At 43.5% G+C, this 11,597-nt stretch overlaps 1 protein-coding gene across 1 annotated transcript; it reads right to left on the bottom strand.

Annotated features, from left to right (window-relative positions):
* Positions 1-1,329: 1,329 nt before the first annotated feature.
* On the bottom strand, positions 1,330-11,019 carry LOC120559190 (lysine-specific demethylase 9). The gene is made up of 7 exons (XM_039800729.1): positions 10,375-11,019; positions 9,116-9,783; positions 6,349-6,486; positions 5,944-6,086; positions 4,827-4,994; positions 4,088-4,196; positions 1,330-2,412 (listed from the first exon to the last, which is right to left on the bottom strand). Exons 1-7 carry the CDS (start codon positions 10,946-10,948, stop codon positions 1,879-1,881), a joined length of 2,334 nt encoding a protein of 777 aa, XP_039656663.1. The 5' UTR covers positions 10,949-11,019; the 3' UTR covers positions 1,330-1,878.
* Between the last annotated feature and the right edge of the window lie 578 nt (positions 11,020-11,597).

Raw genomic sequence — 11,597 nt, 5'->3', positions numbered from 1 at the left:
TACAGAACAAAGGCCTCTGGGAGGTTCAGCCGATCTCTGATCAGGAACCTCTGGCGACCACGTTCAACGTGAAGTTAGGAGATATTTTAGGACCGAGGACTTTGAAAGAAATGCGAAATTCACTTACATCTGTCACACTGCAGAACGCTTCAGTCTCGGATCATTTTGTAGGCGGCCTCATTATTTCGGACTTTGCTGCAACTATGAGAAAGAAACAGGTATTCGTAGTATCACACCATTACACTCAGACAACCACAGTAGCCCGCTACAACGATGCCTTCATCCCCCATCATAGAGACATCACCAGCTAAAGCCAAAAGGTGAGAACGAATTCAAGTCAAAAGAAAAAATGACTTGAGCGCACCGACAGCATTCACATATTCCCAGCTATAACAACAACATAATATTTACATACCAAATTCTCCACCAAATACTCCACACCTGAAGAAAAGATTCAGACAATTATTGCAAAGTGCAATAGCCATGATTCTTTAGTCATTTGGAGGCGCTCGTCTAATAAGATAATCGTCTTAAATATTCATCACTGGTTATAAACCTGTGTTCATATGTGCTGCTCAGTCTTAAGAAAAATAAATTATCAAATACAATATCAACAGTAAGAAAAAGGGAAGCGTATAAACTGGCATTTAAATAAAGAATTGTGCAAACCGCAACTTATAAAGCTGACCAAAAAAAAAAGAAAAACTTATTTTAGTTTAATTAGATCATTTTATGCTCCCAGTAGGTTTTATTATTATTATTTTTTTTTTATCTGGTTGTAACCAATCCAGGAAATTCAATATTCATTTGGAGCTTTTTTTTTTTTAAATGACAAAGGCCCAGCTTTACGGACAAAAGACAATGTCCTCAATCTCTGAAACTAAGTCGACTGTATCTTCTGGGTAAGGTTAGTCTATATGCCCCTGTCGCTGAAATGAATAAAACAGTAAATATCATGCTTCCAGAGTAATCATATATTACATATGTAAACAATCCTAACTGCCACAGACTTCGATCCTTCATGAAATAATTGTGTCAAAACTAAAGAAACAGCGGAGCCTTGAAAATACATTAAGAATGGGTCTCTTACAGTAAAGCTTGATTTATAGTTACGCTCCTGTGAGGGTCTATACCTGTGCGCTAGTGTGTCTGCATCGTTCTAGCGTATCTCTTTAAGAGAATAGCAGGTGTGTGTGTGTGGGGAGTGTGTGGTAGAGCGAGAGAGAGTGACGGGGATTAGCTTCGGAGCGAGTACCGACTCCAGCGGTGGAGACGGGGAAACAAAGTGTCTCCCCTGTTCTTTTCTGACCATGGTTCTGAAATCTGTAGCAGGAAAAGTTAACCCTCTTCTTGATTTCACGTTGTTTATGGAGAAGGAGAGTCCGGAAATGAGTCGGGGGAAATGCAACACTACCAAGCCACGGCCGAGTGGACCAATCGCAGTTGTTGTGGTCTGCGTCGTGTCCGACGTGTAGGGCGTAGGGTCCGTACCTACACGTGACCTACGCACCGTACCTACGCACCGTACCTACGCACCGTACCTACAGCGTAGATTCAACGCAGAAGCATAAATCAAGCTTTAGTGTGGCAACTCATATTATCAGTCTAAAATTCTTGACATGATACACACCTTTTGAATGAGACAGTAGAGAGTTCAGGTGCTATCAAAAAAGAACAAAATGTGTTACATAGTCCCATTAAGTACCTTTGGCTGAAAAAACATACGGGAACATTTTATCAACATTTAGAGATAAAAAATAAGAAGTGCAATGAATAATGTGAAGGCTTCGTGATTGACTCAGATGTCAGTTTTAGTCGACGAGTCCTTCCCATACGCTCCTCTGCAGTGGGCAGAGATGGAGAGAGATATTGGGGGGGTCATTTCGGGAACCCTGCTGTGCGGCCAAAATCTTTTGGAAGGGTGGGCTCTTTTGAAGGTGTACATCCAGAGTGGACTAGTTCAAAGGAAAGGGGGGGGTTCTGGTGTTTTGGGGGCAAGTGAGCAGATTTGGTGGGCTGTGGAGGGGCCGGCTGAGGCTCCTGGGGAGGCGTCGCTGGCCTCTGGAACTCTGGCTCTTCCGTCTTGGCCACGCCCCCTCGGGTGTTGTCTCCTTGTGGCCGGGCACAGGGGGTCACGGTGGCGTCGAGCCTGGCAGGGGAGGAGAAGGAGAATCGCCCTGAGGTGGGGCTGAGATCACTGGGCCGCGGCTCCTCCTCCCGGTCCTGGTCTGGATGGTACTGTTTGAGGCGGATGTGCCAGGCCAGGCTGCAGACCGCGGACACCGTCTTGAACTGGTGGATGACGTTGCGAGGGATGAAGTAAATGTCGTCGTCACACAGCTGGACGCGGACGTAGCGGATGCCTTCTCTCCTCAGCTGGTTGAGCTTGGCATCGTCCACCCACTGGACACACTGCATAGAGACACACGGTCGTTTCAGGTTTAACATTTTAACAGGATATGCCATCTGCAGTATAATAACCAAACAAAGATGTGATGGTGAAGCGTGGGAAATTAACTTTGTGCAGAGTAGAGCTGGGCAATACATCGATATTATATCGATATTGTGATATGAGACTAGATCTTGTCTTAGATTTTGGATATCGTAATATCGTGATATAACATAAGTTTTTAAAAGTTGCATTACAGTAAAGTGATGTCATTTTCTGAACTTACCAGACTGTTGTAATTGTTCTATTATTTGCCTTTACCCACTTAGTCATTATATCCACATTGCTGATGATTATTTATCAAAAATCTCATTGTGTAAATATTTTGTGAAAGCACCAATAGTCAACACTACAATATCGTTGCGGTATTGATAGAGATATTTGGTCAAAAATATCGTGATAGTTGATTTTCTCCATATCGCCCAGCTGTAGTGCAGAGAGAGATTTTTGATCTTTGTACTGGGGCAGCACAATATATCGGTCACTTAACGCCTTTGCGATAACAACTGGTGCAATAAACACATTGCGAAAGGCTGCGACGTATCACAAAGACACTCAAGAGATTTTTTGTGTTGGATAAAAGAGAATATCAAAGAAAAACTGGTGTAACTGTTAAGCCTTGTTTTTTAGTGCTGCCTTTTATGTTTAATTCAATGTTCAATTTGTTAGATAAAATAATGTTAGAAAGGATTTCCTTTCATTTGTTCTAAAATTCAAAAAGAAATTTGTTGTATTTCAGCAGAATACGGGAAGCAGCAGAACCGAGTACATTTTAATAGGCCTATCTGTTTATTTATGAAGTAATATCATTAATGCAAATCGCATATTTTCCTCATATTGTGCAGCCCTACTTTGTACTCAATGTGTTCACTTGGATGATGTGTGGGAGTCTGTCAGAGGAGAGTCTGACAGTTAACTGAGAGGTAACCTCAAAGGAGAAGGCTAAAGCGCGAGTTATGCTTGTTATGACGTGCACCTCTCGGAAAATGTAACTACACGTCGCGGCGACGCACGTCGCTCGGCCGTGGCTTGGTAGCGTTGCATTTCCCCCGACTCATTTCCTGCTTCTCCTTCTCCATAAACAACATGAAATCAAGGAGAAGGTTAACTTTTCCTGCTACAGATTTCCCACCGTGGTCAGAAAGCACTTTGTTTCTCTCACTAGGACTCTAGAGTCGGTACCCGTCACTCTCTCACTTGCTCTACCACACACTCCCCACAGACACACACCAGCCCTGATATTCCCTTAAAGAAATCGACGCACACACCAACGCACAAGCATTAACTTCTGGCCACTTACGTAGGCTACGGCCAAAGCTCTGCGTGGAGCCTCCGCACAATGATGAATCGCGCTTAAGAGTTTGACATCAAAAGTCTTTCGCCCGGGGAAGGCAAAGGGTGTTAAAAAAAATAAAAAATAAAAAAGTGCCTCTAAAGGGCAGAGGAGGACACTATTTACCGGTCTCCTCTCTATGCAGCATTAATTAAAGTCTTGATTCATCACACCAGCGACTCCGCTATCTTTCCTGAAGAAAGGCTTCTACATTTTGACTTGATTTATCACACCAGCGACTTTGTAATTTTTTTTGGGGACCAAGGAGATATGCTCTGACATACACATCCTAAAGGATAACGTACCTGAGACACTGGGGGCTCATACAGATCCAGCTGCAGCCTCTGGACAACTTCGTTGAAGTCCCCCGCCTGGAAACACACCACGTCTTTGGTTATCCGAGGTCGGTTATTCCTGTAAGCATAAAACACACAGACGTACTGTACTGTATTCGCGTTTCTCAACACATTATGTCATGCAAACATTAATGACTGCGTCCCAACATATTTGTTAAGGCATATCAATTAGCACCGAATCCAGGATTCGGTTTCGGATTCGGCCGAATATTGGGCTTTTTGACGGGGTTCGGTTTCTGCCGAACCTTAGAATATTTTGAACCCTACGTTTGCACAACGAGTGCTACGTTGGTCGACGTCATGACGCCGCCGTTGATTACGGGAAGGTGTTTACGTAGGTGTTGTTTGGCAGTACTTTCAGTCAAAAGAAGGCCATTCAAGTCCAGCTACATGTTCAATTTGCAACCATACACAGCATCGCCGCTGTTAAACATTTGCGTATGAAACATCCGAAAGAGTGGTGCATGAAGGAATCTACAGACAGCAGTCAAAATGCAGCAACTTCAGGTACGGCAAAGGAAGGACAGTCACAGCTAGAAACTTGAACCCACTTCACTGTGTTAATGGACTGAGGATGGGAGTAGGATTCGGTATTCGGTTTCGGCAGAATCTTAACCAGTGGATTCGGTATTCGGCCGAACCCCAAAAATCTGGATTCGGTTCATCCCTAATATCAATAGGCACTCACCATTCTCCAAAGTGCACCGCCTTCAGAACCCCCACAGCAGCGGTGCTCTGCCAGTCAAAGCTCTGGCCTACATGGTCAGCATGGGCCTTAGTCCGGTCCTCAAACAGAACCTCTCTGGGTTCACTGGCCCTCGGCAGGTAGTGGAGGTTTTTGATCTCATTCATGGACCTAGACAAAAAGATGGGAAGATGTGGGGGGGAGGGGGGATAGGGAAAGAACAAGAAGACAGGTTTTAAGTCTACACTTACACAAGCATGTTTTTACCTATATTTCCATAACAACTATCAGGGTTTCCCGCAGCACTTCACAGTTAAGGCAGACGCCTTAACAACATTTGCCTGCCGCCTTAACTAAGTCGTAAAAAAAAAGAATATATATATATATATATATATATATATGGTTCTATCTGTTGTGATCTGTCTGTTTGAGTGGGTGTAATGTACAAGTCGCATCAACACAGTCTGTAGGAAACAAGGTAACCGCGAGTTGTCAAGATACCACCAATCACAACGGAAAGAGCATTTGCTGGCAGTGAGTGTAACTGTCGTTAATTATTTAAAAGGGAGAAATGACACTTCCCTCTTAATAACTGCTAAGAATTGTAAAGCACAATGATTACACTATTTGCTATCATGAGTAATAGAAGAAAGGTGTTGATGGTGACATTTTTTTATTTTTTCATTTGTCTTCTTTGTTTTTTTTATTGTTTTTTTGTTTCTTTCTGTCCTCTTTTCCTCGGCAAAAGGGTTTGTTGTGGGTGGGATGGGGTTAATAGAAGATGTCTTGTTGTAATTGTACATTTTATCTTGTCTAAAACAATGAAAATACTTGTAAAAATAAATCGCCATTTCACAGCCGAGTGCGCGTCGGAGTTTGTCAACAAACGTGCGGGCAGCTGGGGCACGCCCGGGCCGAGACGGGGTGAGTGGACTTACCGGAGCGTTGGCATATGGCAGGCAGCGAGCATTTATATATGTATCTCTGTCCTGTTCTTCACATCAGTGAGGCTTTCTTCTCTTGTTTCAACGAAGTGAATACATGACAAAGTGACTGGAACTATCCATCACGCCCCCCCACCGTAACTAACACATGTTCTACAGCTGGGGCTGTACAGTACCTGCGTCTTTTGAATGGAGACTTGGGCATGTCAGCGGTGGGTACCATTTGTTCCCCTGGTCGCACCCACATGATGGGCCCATCGTCACTCTGAGAGCGACAGTCCAGCTTCAGACTGGAGAGGCTTCCCCATGGTAGGGTCATCTGTGGACACACACACACACACAAGTCTGGATCAACGGAAGTACATTTCCAGAATTGTTGCCTGACATGAGCAGAAGGCGAGGGACATGCACTGGATGTCCCTAACCTTCCTCTCTCTGTGTGTTGCCGTTATCAAACTCTGTTCCCTTCGGGGAAACAACAACAAGCTTCGAGCTAGCAATACAAAAAAAAAAAAAAGTGGTTGTGGTTTACTACCTAAGATAGAATATTCATAAAAATGATCAATAAATCTTTTTCCAACCTTGAGAAAGGGTGACTCCTCCAGCATGTCGAGGAACTCTGGGAAAAAGTCTCCAACTTCCTCATCCACAGCTCCTACCAAGCTGATCTGCCTCATGGGTCCGGACCGGTAGGTTCCTGAACAGTAAGTCCGGCTCACCTAGGACAGGAGAAACAGCTTATGTCATTCAATGCGTCCCAGTCGGTTCTACACGTTCTACTCATTAATGATGTATACAGTATATATATAATATTATATAATTAGGTTAGGGACATTTCAGAATAGGATAGTCTTAATTGTCATTGAACATGTACAAACAAAATTGGATGCAGACCTATCAGTGCAAAACCGCAAAATATTTTTAGAATGCACCAGGTTGAGGTTTACATTAATGGACCCCCTTTTTGGGGTTCAGATCACCACACCCATGGTGGAAAGGCATATATTAAAAGATCGATATAGGACTTTAAATAATCAATATCAGGTCACTCAAACAAAGATTGATTTAAATTGGAGAATCGATTATTTTAACAAAGCTGTGATGCTAATTGTTTTAGAACAGTTAGTAGTAGGCCAAAAAAAAAAAAAAGATATGTGGATCTATCTTTTTGGAGGGGGGGTGGCATACCATAGTGGGGGGTCTGGGTGCCCTCCCCCAGGGAAATTTTGAAAGTGGAAAGACTTCATTTCCTGCATTCTGACACACTTTTATGCACCAATTTGAAAATACCTTTTTCAACCTACATTTTGACAACTCAAAATATATCAAAATTATAATGGAAAGTATGTTGTTACGTGCCATTGCGCATTTTTAAATGGGTATATAGAAATCCTGGAGCTTTCTTAGTGGGTATACTGCATATACCTGCGTATCACGTAGACTACATCAACGGTATTGTCATCACTGTTCTGCTTTGAGCAAAAACGAAATTACTGCTCTGAGGAAGCGGCATGTAACCTACAATATTACTTTTGTCTGACATAATCCTTGAAGCTAGAGGTAGATGTCGCCTGTGAAGACACTACAGCAGCGCGTCATGCCTGACAGATCCTTTTTTAACTCTGAAAATCCACACACAGTCACACTGATGGATTCCTTACATGCTTATACATGTGTCTGGGAGATAAGCTGCACATCACAGCCTGTGAGTTTTATACTATTATATGCAGATTCCTTTTTATTATTATTACTCACAGCTGTACCAATGTGTAGGTAACTGCAGACTGTAACCGTTGTAGCAAAGGTTTGCCTGCATACAGTTATTATCCTGGTGTGTGAACACTGCTGTCATTATATTATGTTTCCCATCCAAAGGCCTACAAGATGCAGTTTTATATACAGCACTGGGCCCAGTAAAGTGCAGCAGATACAACAAAGCACTTCAGTGCAATCATTCTGCTCTCAAAGCATTAATGTATTCTCTACTTACCATGCATAAACAGAAACCAACTGAGCTCTCTCTGTGTTCTCTGAAGATCAAACATTACACAGGCAGACATACTGGCACACTGTTTCTGCCCCTCTCTCTCTTTTTAACCAGTATTTACTCAGGGAAGGTTCACTGAGAGGAAGCCTCTCTTTTTGCAGGTACGCCCCTGATCACATTCACACAGTTACACACATTCACACCTGGGAGCTGCCCGGCACCACCACAGCCTGATCTGCTGGCCACTGAGCAGCTCCCCTGGAGCCGTTATGGGCTAAGGGCCTTGCTCAAGGGCAACCCCCAGTGGTTGTAACTTTCCACACCCAGATTTGTCCTGTCGGTCTGGGGATTGAACCGACGACCTCCCGTCCCGACCGGCCTGACGCAAGCTCGCTTCTCTAACATTTTTAGGCCACCGCTGCCCTCTTCTTCTGCCATCTTTCTTAGACAGTGATGATACTGTAGGTATGATTCTGCATCAACGTGTGGTAAAAGCCACTCCATTAGATCTCTCTAAAAACTAACTACTGGGTGGCGAACATGCTCCGAACGCACTGCAGTCAGCTCTTTTTTATTTTATTTTATTTTTTTACATATGCCGTGTTTAAACCACAAGGAACTAAGTTACTAATGTATATTCTTTTTAGTTTCTTAATAGAAATCAATTATGATTTGTATCAGTAATATAACAAGGTAACCAAAATCCGTAATGCTTAATTTTAAGAGTTCCTCTTCTAAAAGGTCTCTCCATTATTATGCATTATTATCACTTTGCCTCTCAAAATGCAATATTAGGTCTGACTATAACTGACCCTGTGATGCCTAAATTACGTTTAATACATCGCAACATGCTATTCTATGCCACTGCACTCTTGTCTACTTAACCAGCAATATACAGTAGTATGATTTAGACTAGATAAATAATATAGCAAAGATTTTGATGATTGATTTGTCATTTTAAGTCATTTTTTAAAGCTTTTTAAGCATAAGGTCTCTGGTTCCAACTTCTCAAATGTGAAGATTTGCTGGTTTTCTTAGATTTCTATGATGGTAAACTGAAACTATTTTTGGGTTCTGACAGCTGGTTGGAAAAAATAAGCATGAATATGTCAACTTGGGCATTTTTCACTATTTTTCTAAAAAACAATTTTAACTCAACAGCCATACTTATTGATAATGAAAATAGTTGTTTGTTGCAGCCCTACATTTTAAAATTCAAAAAAAGAAACTTGCTGTTTGAGCTGTTCCAGAACAACACTAAATGACTCCTGTATTTGGTTGTGATAAAAGTGAAAGGTGTTGAGTGTAATGCAAAAGCTTCTGTCAAAGCCACACAGACAAGTTGCCTTTTAATAACATACCTGAGAGTGAAAGTTGGCAATGGTGGTAGTCTCAATGTCTTTCTTGCCCAGTATCTCCATTTTGACTGGTGTGTTTGGGAAGTTGAAGGCAAAGTAGTCCAGGAAGTCGGGCAGGAAGGCGGCTGCCCTGTGCACCACTGCCAAGGCATACGAGGCTGCACCTCGAGGCTTCTCCGCAAAGGCCAGCTCCAGAAACTCCTGGGCGAAGCACTCCACCTCAGCCGGGCTGAGACAAGCTATCTCGTCAGCGTAGGCATGCAGAACGGATCCCCCGCCATTGGCTTGCCTTTCCTCGTGCATGAAGCGTCCGCACCAGGTGCCTGTCTGGAGGCAGGAGCTGCGGATGTAGTGGTCTTGGTGGGACAGGAAGGGGACGTGTCCCAGTTTGAGAGCGCGGAGGTAGGGTTGGTGGTTGTCGTTAGTGTCTCTGCCAGGCTGGCAGTCGCTTTCATGCTTCACGGTGCCGGGCAGAGCTGGATCGGGGCAAACGGGCAGATTGAGATCTGCTCCGAGCCCTGCACACACAGTCTGAACGGCTTTGTTGTGCACGTATCGGACCTTCTTGCCACTGTGCTCATCCTCACGGTGCTTCTTCTTCTTCTTTTTCTTCTTCAGGAGATATTCCTCCAGTGTTAGAGACTTGCCATTCTCATTGTGGGGCCTCGGCTCTACAGATACAGGAATAAATAAAGGTCAGAGGGGCACGGTATGTAGATGGTGAGGGGAAACTGAGGGGGAATTTTGCTCTAGTAACCTTGTTGAACCCTACATCACAACATTATTTTCTAAAAACAATGCATAACTCATTCATTTACCAATGGTGATTCATAATGGCACGCTACCCACACTTGTACATAAATTACCCAGCTTATCTCAAATAATTTCCACGGACCACAGGCCACAAATGAATGAGATTTTGTCAGCATATATTTTAGTTCTTTTTAATGACACTAAAGTGTGCCTTACCTGTAAAAGAGCAGGTAAAAGTTACTGAAATCTGCTACCAAAACACCAATTGTACACAACATACTGTTACAGTAGCCTACTAAACATATTAAGTGAAAATTGTAAACCTGTTGCAACCTGTCAAAGACTTATGTTGTCCCTGGTCACCCCTCTGGGAAAAAAAAATAATAATAAATAAATAAATAAATAAAAATATATATATATATATATATATATATATAGGCTATATTCCATTCCATATCTAAATAAGGAACCCAGCCCCCCTTTTGGTGCATGAAAATAATCAAACTCACCCTTGCTTTTCTTCAGTTCTGCGTGTTTCACATTCGCCTCGGTGTTTTCCTTCTTCAGCTTCAGTTTCAGGTCTTTATCCCGGGGCTTGTCTTTGAGTTCCTGGGGCTTGGCCTTGACCATTTTGAGAGGCGTGAAAGTGAAGAGCGCAGGTGGTTCGGGGAGCACCGCTCGCTTCTTCTGCAGCTGCTCCGGTACCTTCCTCGGAGGAGGAGGAGGAGGCAAAGTCGGCTGCAGGTTCTTTGTACCATTGGTAAGACTGCGGTTGTGGTGGTGCTGGTGGTGGTGGTGGTGGCGGCTGTGCAGGACATGTTTATCTGCGCTGAACTTGTGGGCTTTCGGGTTTTGCTGCAGCTGATGCGGCTGCTGGGTCCGGGGCTCAGCGTGTTGCTGGTTCGGGTGCTGAGGGAGCTTCACTCTCTTCGCTTCTTTCACCCACTTGTCCCGTTTGTCAGCGGGCGGCGACAGGTCCCTTCTCTTCTTCTTTTTCTTCTCTCTAATGAATCTATCCAGACTGTCAATCCTCACATTTCCTTCTTCTACTTTGGCACGGAGCAAGTCGACTTGAGCTGCCATCTTTGGACGTACAGTACATTTAAAAGGACTCGGGTTCCCCACTGCGCAGGTGCGCGAAATGTTGTAGTCCAACTGCCGTTATTTTGTAGTTCATGTCAGCAGATTGGGTCTTTTGCGCACGCGTAACACGCGGAGCTGTGGGTGATGTAGTGTATTGATATCGCAAAGCTACACGGGAGTTTGAGTACTCTGTGCTGACTGCGTGCAGCAACGCACGCACTCACTTCTGCTCAGCTGACGTCATGGTTTATTTATAGTCACAGCCACGAGAGGCAGTGCTCCGCCGTTTGCAGTCGTTATCAGTGGGAAGCAGAACAGACTGTTAGAACAAGCTCTTTTCATTCAGCTTCACAACGACATACAAGTATATACCCTCCGGAGGAAGCAAACAAGGCTGACTGGGTGTCAAACTCAACTTCACTAAGGTCCACACTAAAAAATGAGAAGCACATCAAGGGCCAGACATGTTTACTTTATAGATATGCTTTTATTTAATCAAAAAAAGTCAAATATCTTTGACTGTATTACTGTATGCGTCACATAGTCTTCTCACTTACAGTTTGGTTGACAAAGTCCTAAAGAAGTCATGAAAAAGTTCCTCAGCCATCATAGAAAAAAAAACGTCCAAAAAACGCCCAAAAACGTCAAG

Source organism: Perca fluviatilis, chromosome 5 (assembly GCF_010015445.1).
Source record: "Perca fluviatilis chromosome 5, GENO_Pfluv_1.0, whole genome shotgun sequence".
Taxonomy (NCBI): Eukaryota; Metazoa; Chordata; class Actinopteri; order Perciformes; family Percidae; genus Perca; species Perca fluviatilis.
This window is presented reverse-complemented; position numbering and strand designations above follow the sequence as displayed.

Excerpts from the sequence above, each read along its gene's own strand:
- LOC120559190 (XM_039800729.1), bottom strand. The coding sequence starts at position 10,948 with ATGGCAGCTCAAGTCGACTTGCTCCGTGCCAAAGTAGAAGAAGGAAAT. Across the intron at positions 9,784-10,374 it reads AGAACTGAAGAAAAGCAAGG|AGCCGAGGCCCCACAATGAG; the intron begins GTGAGTTTGATT and ends CTGTATCTGTAG. Across the intron at positions 6,487-9,115 it reads TTGCCAACTTTCACTCTCAG|GTGAGCCGGACTTACTGTTC; the intron begins GTATGTTATTAA and ends CTCCTGTCCTAG.